We start from the raw sequence: 13560 nt of genomic DNA on the forward strand, positions 1-13560 counted from the left end.
GCATTCTTCATGCTGGATGCTGTTTAGATGGATGAGCTGGATGAGACTCAGTTAAACAATCATGTAGAAAGTCTGAAGCAGCAGCTACAGTATAACAGAGTGAAGACATCCGTCTCAATTCCAGAGTAAGTACACACCTGATTGGATTAGCCGGGTTTCCTAAATAAACTACAGGGGACTAATATTGTAAAATTTAATTAATAAAATACCAAAAATTTAATGTAAAATAACAGTTATACAGAAAATATAATAAAAAATAGCAATACAAATACCGTAAAAAGTTTTCGATAAGCATTTTCAATTTTGTGCGCGCACCTGGACTGTAGTTAACTTCCGGTCTGTGCTTGTTTATTGGTCTGGCTGGTGTTTATTAATACGTAAAAAGTAAAAGTATTTATATTTTATTTAATTCATGTTTATTTTAATTAATATTTTTATTTCACTGTATTATAAGTGTATTAAATCAATGATTAGTTGAATATTGTTGTGTTCATTTTATTAAAGTCCCAGTGAAATAAAAAATTACAATGCCTGTTTTTACATGAAATATTGCTGCGTTTATTGTAAATAGTTTATCAATGTTAAATTCTGCAAATGCACTTCCGTCCTGCAATGACTTTCCATCTTAAATGACGTATGTTAGACGGGTTGGGCGGAGCATTCGTTAACACCTCCCCTTCAGCTGTCAGCCTGCTGCCAGTTCCATTTCAAAATGCCATTCTTTTGAATTGTATAGATCCGAAGAGTTTTTTTCCATTGTATGGGGTCCTTGGTGAGTCCTCGGGTGCCATATCTTGAATATTGCGCTTTGCCTGTATCTGCGCTTTCTAAACCTACTTTTTTCCGCCTGTGAAAAGCACGAACGCAAAGTGTTGTCTCGGATAAAGAGAAAATGATGATGATACGTTTTATTCAGTTGGCCCGTGTGAACTAAACAGCTATGTTATCAGAGACAGTTGGCAATGTCCCTTTCAAGAGCTCTGCCCTTCTAAGTGAGGAAGGCACTTGGGTGCGATTGATATTCGTCCGAAGTTTCAGTCCCAGAAGCTGAACAGTTGTTTACAGATGATATTTAATACTTATTTTAGAGACCGATCAATCTGCTTCATAATACATTAATATGTCAGAAAATCTTTTTAAGCTCTTTCAATCAATCAGGTCCTGCACTTTATCTCTCTCAATAACTCTTTTAACACCAATCCCGCACTATTTTCTCAATCATCCATGTTTTAAAACCGAATCCAAACTGTCAGACGCGCAAGCGCTTTGCTTCCGATGTATTAGGAAAGATTAAGGAAGATGCACATCTCAGAAACGTAGACGAAGAGAGATCATTTTAGATGTTTACTTAGGATTTGTAGCATTGGGATCGCGAGACAAGGGCTACGTACTTATTTTTTATCAAAATCTCAAATTCGACCAAAATCCATATTTTTCACTTGCTTTTCCTGTTGGCTAGCTCCAACTCATTATGCCCGCACGAGTCACATTTGCGTATTGAAGCAAATTTTTCTTGCCAGAGTGCGCCAGAAAGCAAAATTTACATATGAAAATTACAATGTTTTTCTTATAATACGCCACTAACAACCACCAAACAGGCCCCACCGCCCAAATCCCCCCCGTCATATGGCTGTCACCCTTTTCACCTCTTCTGAGTTTGCAGGTATGTTGCTATAAGAAATAATATACAGGCACGCTATTATTGGCAAATGTGTACCGGCAGTTAAGGGCAGTCCACCAACGCGCGCATGCTCAGTAATGTTGGTTTAATAAATTAGAAAAATTACGTCTTAACCTTACATCTCTTTGTCATCTTATCTGTTCTTTTCAGGCTGGTCAAATGGATTGAGGAGAAAATGACCGAAGATGCATTTCTAAATCCTGAGGTGGTGAAGGAGAACCCGTGGGTGGAGACAAGCAAATGTGTTGTGCTTTAGCATCGACCTTTACGCATTGCTATGTCAACACACACGGCTCCACCCACTGCGATGGTTACACACCCTTACTTTGACTAGGATAAATGCACTTGCAAATGAATTGGTTTGTTAATCTGGCTTGTTGTTTGCTTTTATCAGAGAGACACAAAAAATGTATGTTAACCAGTGAAAACTTTTATTTATAAAAGTGTCTTTAGAATACAATTAAAATGAATACAACTCAACTGTAATGTTTTTTAGAAATATTCAAATGTATGTAATTACACAGAACAAGACTCAGAACGTTTGTTATTTAATAAACAACTCAGAAACAAACATGGGCTCATATTCTCACTTGTCGTTTTAAAGTAACTCTCGAATGTAAACGTTTCTGCGCACGGCATTGGACATGCCCTCGTTGAAGCGGAACCAAACGTCACTGTTACCCACAGCTTTGCCGATCTGCACGACTCCGCCCGCTTTGCCATCTTCACCTGAAGAGAAAGCAGACATAAGCAGATGAGACAAGCATGTACAGTGTTTGTACGTACATAGTAAGCTTTCTATATAGATAGTAAATAGCAACTTCTGTAGTCGGTTGCCTCCAAACTAAAATGAAAGTACAAGCAAGACTATTCCCCAAAATTTACTTTTTAAAGTGTGCCTTCGGTGTCGTGAAATGCTTTTCACTATAGGTTTTGCAGCGCAGTTTATTTTTGCGGAGGCAAATGTTGCGCATGTGCAATATGTAAGAAGTGTACGGTGTACATTAGGATGAAAGAAAACAAACCTGTAGTGGTGACTACAGGCTTCTCCTTGGGTGCAATGGCTCGTCCAAAGAAATCCAATTCAGGCTGTAAATGTGGAAGGACAAAAAACAAGTATGAACCTTTTTCCGTGATCCACTGTTAACTCAGATTATTATCAGACCTAAATCAACCATATGTAGAGAGAACACTGTTCATTTAAAAAGGCAGTCGCCACATGTAAGGGTACAACCTGTATTGTGAAAACGATGTTAAGAAAGCATTATAATGGATATTAAGATTTAAAGGAACACATTTCTTATCCAATGCCTTCATATGACTGGCTGTTCATTTCAGTCAGTAGTTTTGAGGAGACAGTAAAATTTGATTTTTAGCAATGTAGATAGGATTTAAAATCCTGCTGAGGTCATTAAGGACAATGCAAATAACTCATATTAACGCTTTACCTTAATTTCCACCACTGTCTGTTTCACGATGTTCACCAGTCTCTGCTGATGGTTCGTATGTTTCTTCACCTCTACCTTCTTCTCAGTTTGACTCTTATTCACAGTCTCCATCTAAAGAGAAAAGAAAATGACTATGATGCCTCCAAGATATGTAAAGGTACAGTTGTGTATATTGTAAGTTTAATAGCCGTATACAGTGATGGTCCGCAAAACGCACTTTACAAAATCAGATCATTTACTGGATTAAAAAAGAATAAAACACTTTTTTGTCAAGGTTCATTATAACAGCCCGTTAACGGATCTTACGTTTTGTGGGTTTCGTTTCTGCTGGGCCCTCTCCATCCTCCTCATCCTCTCCAACTCCGTCTCCCTGGCGATCAGCTGCTTCACCTGATAGGTTAACTGCCTCCGAGGTGGCAAGCCCGGAAACCGCACCACATCTTCTATGTTGCTATGGCAACAGGTACACAATGTCACAAAATTGCTGCTTGCGCAACCAAATAAGTGAAAACAGGATAATATAATAATAATTATAACATAAGCTTTCATATAACTAGGAAAAACTAATCCAATGGTAATCTAAACAATGGATTCAAAAGAAGAGTGGTATGAATATGTGATGTTTTAATGAGTAGAGAGAGATGAGTTTAATAATCCCTTTTACTCGGAAGGAAAAATACTGTTCCAAAAAATATGTAATACACACAAGCAGACGAAACTCCGCAAAACAAATCCAAAATCAGGATTAGCACTGCAGGGTATTTATGGCCACGTACACAAAACTATCTTTTTGGAACATCTGGAGGACGTTCTGCGACAAAATTCTGTTTGTATTTTGTGATTAAAATCGGTTTAAAATTGAATTCTTCCTGTCCAAAGAATGTGAAGGAAGTGAAGAGCTGCAAGTTCATTTCAAATGTGAAATTCAGACGTAGATTGAAGTTCCGGTTTTGACAAGTTATTCCCTCTCCTCATGGGCAACATCTGCGACGAAATAGAAACCAAACAGTTTAACCATTTCATCCAATGGTTGCCATGGAAACTGTCCTATCAGTATCCTACTATCCTTAGATCATTTCGTTATTTGCCTGGGACGATAGTTCCTTCAGTTCGGTTGCTCAACGCTTCTTGCAGCATGGCTCGATAAGAGATGGCCGGGAGATACAGGAAGGCGTATACAAGCAGAAGCACCAAAAGGGCGACCAGCAGCGGAAACCCCCAATCGGAAGTGACCAGCGTCTCTTCACATCGGGCCTGCAGGAACGACTGCTGCATGCTTCTACCAAGACAACACCATCAATTTCGTAAATAAACTCAGACGCAAATAAAAAGGTTGCTGGTTTCAATTTAAAGAAATTCAGAAGACGTAAACAAAGGTGGACCGAGGCCGATCCAAAGGTTTTTTTATCACTTCCCAAACGTTTGAACAAGCAGAGCGTTTAAAACCTAATAAAATGTTAAATGAATATCTTCAAGAATTTATTATATAAGGTACAAAAATTATAATATTAAATAAATAAAACTCAAACAGAAGTGCTCCTGGAACCGTAGCCACACCTTACAAAATGGTCTATAATAATCCTCTATATTACAAACATAAAACTATATGCACGTATATAAATAAAACACAAAAAATGCCCCATCATTAAAGTTTAAACATACAAGCTGTATAGAGATGCTCTTCTGCAGTTCCAGCTTGAATCATCTTGGTGTTTATGCTCCCTTGGTTCTATCAGGCAGTATTTTCGAAGTTTAGCTGCTGGTTCTCCTCTTAAATGGTCAGATGTTTGGTTGCCAAAGTTTTCAGCGTCAACTGCATCAATCCAAGAATTTACAACACACACAGGATTTTGGGTCTCTGTGATCTCAACGGGTCTCCATGCACACGCTTTAAAGATGAGTAAACACCCGAGCTGTCACGTGACGGAATCGCCAAATTACAACACGGGGAGGTAAAAGAATAATCCTGAGCTACAGCTTAATCTCTGATGGACTGTGATGAACAGGTGAACTCATATCCCTCGAAAATGAGAGTGTGTGTGTTCTAAAGCATGTCGCATAAGCATTCATAACTAATATTATATACTGTATATAATTAGATCAGAAGGATGTTGTTCAGGGTTTGTTTGTACTCACGGCTCCAACACATAAGTGTACTGTCCCTCAGGCGTTCGGTCCTGTCTGTAGGTCAGGTTGTAGTTGATCATGGTGTCAATCAAATCACAGAGCTGCTGCTTTTCTCTGGTGCTGTAAAGCTGAGGGTTGATCTGACAAACACATGCATAGAACACACTAATATTAGAGATTTGATATATGCAGTGCATTCATGCATACATACATTTGATCAAACCCAAGGAAAAAATTGTATATGCTAATATTAGAAACTTTGTATTAGCACCTATCGTACTATTGCTCTTTGTATGACATATCGCTTATTGATCCCCGAACTCTCTGTAAGTCGCTTTGGATAAAAGCGTCTGGTAAATGACTAAATGTAAATATAGCAGAATATTAAAAGGAATCACTTACTGGCCGCAGTTTAGGTGAGATGAGCTCCAGCAAAAGGGTGATGATGTCCAAGCAGAGTGAGTTTATGCAAAGCCGGCTCTGTACTGCCGGGGGGATATCATTCAACATGGCCAGCAATGCGTTCTTAGTGTGCTGGGTTTTAGTTAGAGCCTAGAAATAAATGTAAGACTTTTGATTCATATTTAGTTATGGCCAAAAAATGATGTGGTGAATGATATATATTGTTATAATCTGTAGCAATACATTATAAACGTTACAGCAGAACCCGGTTAAGAAAAGTATATATAAAAGTGTGTATGTATATTAAAGTTGTTAATCCAAAGCAGTGCATTCAAGATTTATAGGTTATGCACTTTTTTGCAATTGTGTGTTTTAACATTAAAAAGCATTCACTGGAAATCTAATCCAAGACTTGGGTCAACCCCGTTGGTAGTGCCACTCTCTACTTGTTGAGATAAAGGAAAGCTGTCATTAAATTTAAATATTGTCTCATATTATTGTCTTTATAAATGACTTATTTTACCAATTAAACAGATGCTACTTCCCGGAATTCCAGTCATATTGTATAGAGACCAAAAATGTGTGTAACCGAGCCAGAACGCTTTTATTATTAGATGAGAGGTGAGAAGGAACAACAGGATATTGTGGAATTAAAGATCAGTGCTTGCGCTTTTAATCTCTTTCTCACCTCGTAGTTGCTGTGTGGGTAGTTGATGCGAGGGACGGAGTTTGCAGCGTAGAGATAGTGGAACGCGGCTGGCAGGAAAGGTAAGTAGCGCATGAGCGAGTAGTTCTGTCCGTGCAAGATACACTCGTTCAGAAGATCTGAGAAACTTAACCAGTCAAGCCCCGCGCATACACCCAACATCCCGGGATCTTTCAGCTTCATGCTAAGGAAATTATCATACAGACCCTGAAACAAAAAGAGACAGAATTCTTCATCACTCCTTTTATAAAGGCCAAATTCTTAACATGTAGATATATATTATATTATATATAGAAATATATTATGACTGCTTTAAAGGTCCAGTGTATTAAATTTAGCGGTGGTGAGGTTGTGGACACAGGACTAAGGTTTTTTCTTCTTTGCCGAAGGAGAAAACATATTTACGAAATGTGCTCTGTAGAGCAGTTTGTCTGTTTAGGGCTACTGTAGAAACAACATGGAGAAATTCATGTAAGGGAACCCACGGTGTGTGTAGATAGAAATAGTTCATTCTAAGGTAATAAAAACATAACGGTTCATTATGTGAAGACATAGTTATCTATATTAAGTTGCATTTCTGTCAATAGATCTTCAAAAATGACACACAACACCTTTAAATGAAGCAATATTTAAGTATAGTTTCTGCAGTTACCTGAGTAAGTTTCTCGTGCTCTCCATTAGATGAGACCACGTGTAAGATGTTCTGAAGTCTTTGTCCACCATCTTTTGGCCCCGCCTCATCCAAACCCCTGAAAGGATCTCCACCAATCCGCTTCCTTAAAGACAACACCAACCAACCAATCACAGAGATTGTAAAATTACTAATACAATAGGGATTGAAGCAAAACAATAAAACAGTCCAAACAAAATTACTCTGTTCAATCTTTGAATATTCCTAGTTTTAGATATGTTTCTGAGTACCGTTTCAGTCGGGGAAGCTGAAAGATTTCCTGCCAGACTGAGAAAAGTCCTTTGTTTTGGTCTTTTAATCCAACACACATGGAGCTGACGCTGCGCTGATCCAAGTGCTTCTGACCCCGGCCGTGTAAAAACTACACACAAAGCCATGTTAAAAATGTCACATTCAAGCATTCAGATCACTCTGGATGAGTCTGTATATCTCACCTGTAATGTATTGATACATGAACGGATGTCATTGTCTGTTTTCTCACACAAGGCCATCAGCGTGCTTGTATCTGCCTTCATACCCTGTCGACGTGCAATCTACACATACAAAAGTTTCTATGAATGCAAAGTCATCTTAATGCTCATCTATAGATTATTTAATTTATATATAGTGTATACAAAAAACAGGCCTCACCTCTGCCAGTCTTTGAGTTAAGCGGGAGGGCAGCGTCTGTGGAAAGGTTAACAGGAACGCTTGCTGTCTCAGCGGCCTCAGAGCTGGAGTATAACTGACATAAAAACAAACAATTAGGAATAGTAACAAAAAATTTGACATTTAAAAATCTACCATCTCGTTTAAGTGAAAGTTTAAAAGTTAAGCAGGCGAAACTGAATATAGTAAAAGGATCCGATTTATAAAGATGTTGGTCTTTTTTCCACACATTTAAGTATATGGTGACTGAGGCTTTTAATCAAGTCAAACAGATCAAAAACATCAGAAAATGATTTTTGGATAAACCGTCCCTTTCAAACTTATGCCCGGATGTAAATTTATAAGTAAACAGTGGAAAATGAGGCTTACAGGTCATTGCAGATGCAAATGATTGGCCGAAGAAGCACCGATTGTTTCTTCTTTTTCTTTTTCAAAGCATTAACCCCCGTCTCTTCCTCCTCTCTGCTGTCCTTCCTGTTTAAGGTGGCCAACAGGATGTTGATGGCAGCCTGAGCCAATCAGAAAACAGAATCAGAGACAGCTGCTCGATTGCAATAACCAATCAGATTGCGAGACTGAAATGAGCTCTTACTGTAGGAGCTCCATCAATTTCATCTATAATGAGGCAGTTGGGCTTCTCATTGACTCCCAAGACTGACTTCATCTGTGTCGCGGTATCGATCCGTTTCTGGAAGAGCTCAGCACTGCGATCGTCACTGACAAAAGACATACAACACTAAGTTTGTGTCTGCATTTGTGTACATAGTTTTAAAGACTGATGAAAAGGTTTGTACGTCATTATAGCTTGCATCGTGTTACCTAGCATTGATTTCTACAACGTTGTATCCAGCGTGCTTAGCAATAATGTGAGCTAGCGTTGTTTTCCCCAGTCCAGGAGGTCCTGACAACAGTGCCACCTGTGTAATGCGATAAACACAGTTAATCATTTGAGAGCAAAAGTGTAAAATACAGCACATCATTTTCTTAAGATGCTTTTTTCCAGAGGCACTTAAAAAAGAGGAACATCACAAGCAATTTGTAGAAAGCCGACATTATTCGTAGTGAAAATTAAACCAGACTTTCTTCTGAATGAAAGTATCAAAATAGCCAATTTAAATGTCACCTTAAATTTGGGTCTTTTGTACTGGTCCAGTTCAGCCTCCAATATTTCCTCTGTGATTTGACTCTTGGTTTTAAAACGCTGGGACTGGTTTTGATTCTGGGGATTGGAAACATTCGACCTAACGTCTGTGTAGGTCGGACGGGTTTTCCTCTCTCTACTGAAGACCACAGTGTCCCATAGCTTCAGCCACTTGAGCAGACAGCGGTTGGTGAACTGTGTAGAAATAGACAATGTGAATAATTCTAAAGCAATGTGCATCGACAAACACTTGCATGTAAAGTACGTTAATCCCTCACGTCATCGCTCAGAAGTTCAGTGTAGTGCCGCGGCGAGAACTGGTCCACCCAGAGTCGAGAGGAAGAACCTTCATCTTCTCCACAATCACCATCCACACCGGAGTCTGTCTGATCTTCTGCAAGAACCTCCGGATTCAAACCACTAAAGAAATCACATGAATACAAATCATTTTTGGATTATCACGACACATTACTCTAAAAAGTCAAAAGTATTGTACAAAACAAACTCATAAAACATCACACACCTGTTCAAAAGTTCTGTCAGTCTTTGGGATTCCTCAACCACTTGTCGATGACGCTGCGATGAAAAAGCAACCGATTCATACAGATTTTCCACTAAAATGAATTTATGGTTCGTTTGTCTGCGAGATCACAATTTCTTACTCTTTCTGCGATTTGTTCTTTTATGACTTCTATGGGAACTGCGAGCAGCCCGAGACCGTTCTGTGAGTTACGGAAGGCTCTGGGGTCCGGAGCCTGATGTGATAAATATGAAAGCACAATAAATACATTTAATAATCAAATAAAGCATCTATAAGATTAAATAAAAGTAGCTTGCTTGTTTGTTTATAAAAGGGAAGAAACCTTATTCTCATCCTCTTTCTTGTTGAGGTAGACTCTGTTGCCTGTGGAGTCTGTGACCGTGATGTAATCGCCGATGGCTGGAGGGCGTTTCTGTGCATAACGTTTTGATACTGCGAGTCTTCTAGGCGAATCCTGTAACGCTCCCAGTCCACTCATATCCAACATATCAGTTGTAATCTCGGTGGTCGATGTTCTGTCAGGACCAGCCCTGTATATATTGAAAAGGGGTTGAGATTATATGTGAATACTTTGGCTATAATTTCTCTGTAATGAGATAAACGTACCCATCTCTCGCTGTTCCATCATAAACCTCTGGGGAAGATGGAGGTGTGATGTCATCACCAGGATCAACACCAAACTGGAGCTTTTTTACCACATCTTGTCTTCGTTTCTTGGGTTTAGGTGCTAAGAAGAAATATAAACCCAATCAGCCATGGCATACCACTTTATATATGCATATCACACTGTTCCTTGAAAAAAAACTGCACTCACTCAAGGATTCCTCCTCCACCCATGCCCGGGGAGAGATGCTTGCTGTGGTGCTCACAGGATGCTGGTTTTTGACAGTTTTACTTGATATGATGTCGCCTGACGCAATGGCCTCATCAAATGTCTGCAAGATCGGCTTATTGTTGCGGAAATCAGATACTTTCCCATGTGGTGGAGGCGCCGCTAAACACATTTAAAATAATTCATAATGATAATTTAATTTAAGGTGAAGTACTAGTTTACATTTATATCAAATTACAATATGTGTATAACAGCAAGAAACAGATCTAGCAATGTCCTGCCCTTTTATGATTCACTTAAATCAACTATGCATGCATACAATCTTGCGTACCTATTCATTTGAAACAATAAATGCATTCTTGCTTAATATTTTATTTCATTTGACAAAAGATATTGTGTAATATTGGACACATGTTTGAGACCCTAGATTGTAGTAATATCATGGGTCTGATGTCACTGAATGATTAATGTTACATATTCATTCATTCTATTTACAGTGACCTTAGTCTTCAATTCTCTTTAAGAATTGTAGCAGCAAGTAAAATGGAAGGGAAATAAACCAAAAAGCCCTTTAATCTACTTACAATCACCTTTAAAAGAGGTGAGCTGTCATTGTTTTATCATTTAATGTACATTAGAAAACATCTGTCTAACTTACAGTCCATTTGAGCCATCACTTCTAACTCATCCGCAAACTGTTGCTCAAAGTCATCTTCAATCCCGTACATTTCGTCGTATTCGTCCATGTTTGTGGTTGTAATTCAGCCTACAGTCAAAGCGATGGCTATTTCGTCATGTAAATAAACAAGAAGCGGACATACACGAGGAAGGAGGAGAAAATTTCGCGCAAAATGTTTGTGTATGTAAATGTACTTCCGGTTCTTTTAAAGACGTAAATCCTTCTTCTTCTTCGGATGATTTTTAATGGCGGTTGGCAAACCCAACTTACACGGTGCATTCCGCCACCTACTGGACTGGAGTGCGGAGCACTACATGTTAGGTGACAACAAAAAACCCTCAATAAATTAGGAAGCGTTTATAATATATATATTTTATTCTATTAATCGTCTTATTTATTTCATATATAAATTAAATAATTCTTTGTAGATTTTATACTGTTTTGGCCGATTTCCTAACAGTGTCTGAATAGATAAATCATCACCTCCCAACACATTTAATGCTTGAGATAACTGAAATATTTCTCTTAAATGTGTCTCACAATTTATTAATACATATTCTACTGTTTCTTTCTCATATCACATGCAATTAAAACGTTGACGTCTGTTTTACTTAATTTGTTTATTTAATTAGTTTATTGGTCAGGGACCAATCTTACGAAAATATGTTTTGTAACAGAGTTAGCAAAAGCTATTTTCCATCTGCTGCGATCTATTTCTGTATCTATCAAACTGTCCCTCTCTTCAAAGACGTAAATCCTGCTCCATAAAAGTCCTAAACTGACAGCATTTCGACTCTTCGACTTGTAAACGCCTTAAAATGTAATATTGAATAAAATAAGTTATGTGATTGCTTTGATTCATGAAATAGGAAAGTTTTAAATGTAACGTTTAATTTGCAAACGCGTTGCCATTACGACGTGTGCACGCCGTAAAGAGGCGCTACGTGAAGAATAAAGGCGACCAATCACATCCGCGCATATCAAATATTAATTATTTATGACGTTGGCATTTTGCATATACCCATAGTTCCTCGCCTACCCAACCACGGGAATTACATCAAATGCTCATTTACCTCTAAACGTGCTTAATGTTTCAACTCAGCGCCTGCTAAATGCACCCTTTAAATTGAGCGTTATTTCTATTCGTACTATTGTGTTTTAATTGTCGGTTCTTGTATTACCCTCGCGGTGAGTGATAGACAACATCCGGACTATTTGATATCGCGTGTGTGGTTATATGTTCGTGCTGTCACTGATAGCACATATACTAAAATTGGATCGATACAGAGAAGATTAGCATGGTCACTTGCGCAAAGATGACACGCACAATCGTGAAGCAGATTCAACTTTTATACGTTTAATAAGTTTGTTTGTTTTTTCTACACCTTTAAAGGGTCATGAGGTTGCTCGCCATCATATATTTATCAATGAAAGTGTACTGTATTATGCCTAAAGTTGTAACTTCTCTCTTGCTCTTCCTCACTAGATGGCAGCAGAACTTCACACAGCATACTAACATATCGATTTAATGGAATTATCATTGTTTTCATGGTTGCTTTGCTATCTTACTGCGTTCAAATCTTTCAACTTTCTTTCAAAGAATCTCATTTTATTTATATCCATGAGAAAACTGAAAGTAGTCTGATAAACTCCAGATTTGAACCAGTTTGACGTTGTACAAAGGTCTGTACGTCAATATCAGACGTTTAGAAAACGTCATAAAAGACGTAGAAACACCTTTCACCAATAAAGGGACACTTTCAACATCGAAAGGTGTAGAAAAGACGCATTTTGGACATATCTTTGCTCAGGGGGAGTTGGAATTTTAATAAAAACTAGATGAGGTTAAAGTTTGTGAACAAACTTTATGTTGGCTTGAGAAAGTCTGGTGAAAAAGTTTGAATTGTGAGATAGAAAGGAAAAAGAGGTTAGTGTTATAGATAAAAAGATAAATTGATAAAAAGATAAGTAGATAGGCAGGTCTAATTTTAAAGAAATTTAATAATTAAAGTTAATAATTTTAAAGAAAGAAATATTTTAAGAAAAGAGCTAGAAAGGAAAAGAGGTTCATAAAAAGATAAAGAGATAATAAGATAAAAAGATGAAGAGATAAAAAAGAAAGATAGTAGTAAGATAGGTAGGTAGAGAATAATGCAGAGATTTATAGAGAGTGAGTGTATGTTCATGTTTAAAAGATAAGAATTGTAAAGAAAGAAAGAATAAATGTAAAGAAAGAAAGAAAGATGGAGGGATGGATAAATAGATAGAGATTAGTGCATTCAGCAGACACGTTTATCCAAAGCGACAAAATTATTATTATATTTTTAAAGAAAAGAGCTAGAAAAAAAGATAAAAAGATAAACAGATAAAAAAAGAAAGAGATAAATAGTAGTAAGATAGGTAGGTAGAGATGAATGCAGAGATTTATAGAGAGTGAGTGTATGTTCATGTTTAAAAGTTGTCAGTTGACATTTGGAACATAAACATCTCCCCTGAACATTCCGTCAATGTAAGTCAATGGGACTTTTTTGAGAGTTTGATGGGCATTTTTAGGAAAACCGTAAGTCCAATCCCTTAGAAAAGATATAGCAACACGAGTGAGACCAGACTGAAGATGCGTGGGAAGTTTAGTGGCTGTAGCTTAAAAGCTCTAGGAGGAGTAGC

At 37.8% G+C, this 13560-nt stretch overlaps 2 protein-coding genes across 2 annotated transcripts; one reads left to right on the forward strand and one right to left on the reverse strand.

The window, feature by feature from the left end:
- Positions 1 to 27: 27 nt before the first annotated feature.
- Positions 28 to 1937, forward strand: gng13a (guanine nucleotide binding protein (G protein), gamma 13a; the record flags this gene model as incomplete). The annotated part of the gene is made up of 2 exons (XM_079463065.1): positions 28 to 125; positions 1832 to 1937. The coding sequence occupies 2 exons, from the start codon at positions 28 to 30 to the stop codon at positions 1935 to 1937; spliced, it is 204 nt and encodes a 67-aa protein (XP_079319191.1).
- A 153-nt stretch (positions 1938 to 2090) lies between these two features.
- Positions 2091 to 11118, reverse strand: chtf18 (CTF18, chromosome transmission fidelity factor 18 homolog). Its single transcript, XM_079463063.1, has 22 exons — positions 10876 to 11118; positions 10200 to 10379; positions 9992 to 10112; positions 9708 to 9915; positions 9507 to 9599; positions 9368 to 9420; positions 9123 to 9264; positions 8827 to 9039; positions 8523 to 8620; positions 8296 to 8419; positions 8073 to 8212; positions 7686 to 7779; positions 7490 to 7588; positions 7286 to 7416; positions 7017 to 7140; positions 6347 to 6571; positions 5659 to 5808; positions 5266 to 5396; positions 3436 to 3580; positions 3130 to 3240; positions 2707 to 2770; positions 2091 to 2410 (listed from the first exon to the last, which is right to left on the reverse strand). Exons 1-22 carry the CDS (start codon positions 10961 to 10963, stop codon positions 2280 to 2282), a joined length of 2865 nt encoding a protein of 954 aa, XP_079319189.1. The 5' UTR covers positions 10964 to 11118; the 3' UTR covers positions 2091 to 2279.
- Positions 11119 to 13560: the final 2442 nt, after the last annotated feature.

Source organism: Barbatula barbatula (genome assembly GCF_947034865.1).
Source record: "Barbatula barbatula genome assembly, chromosome: 8".
Classification (NCBI taxonomy): domain Eukaryota; kingdom Metazoa; phylum Chordata; class Actinopteri; order Cypriniformes; family Nemacheilidae; genus Barbatula; species Barbatula barbatula.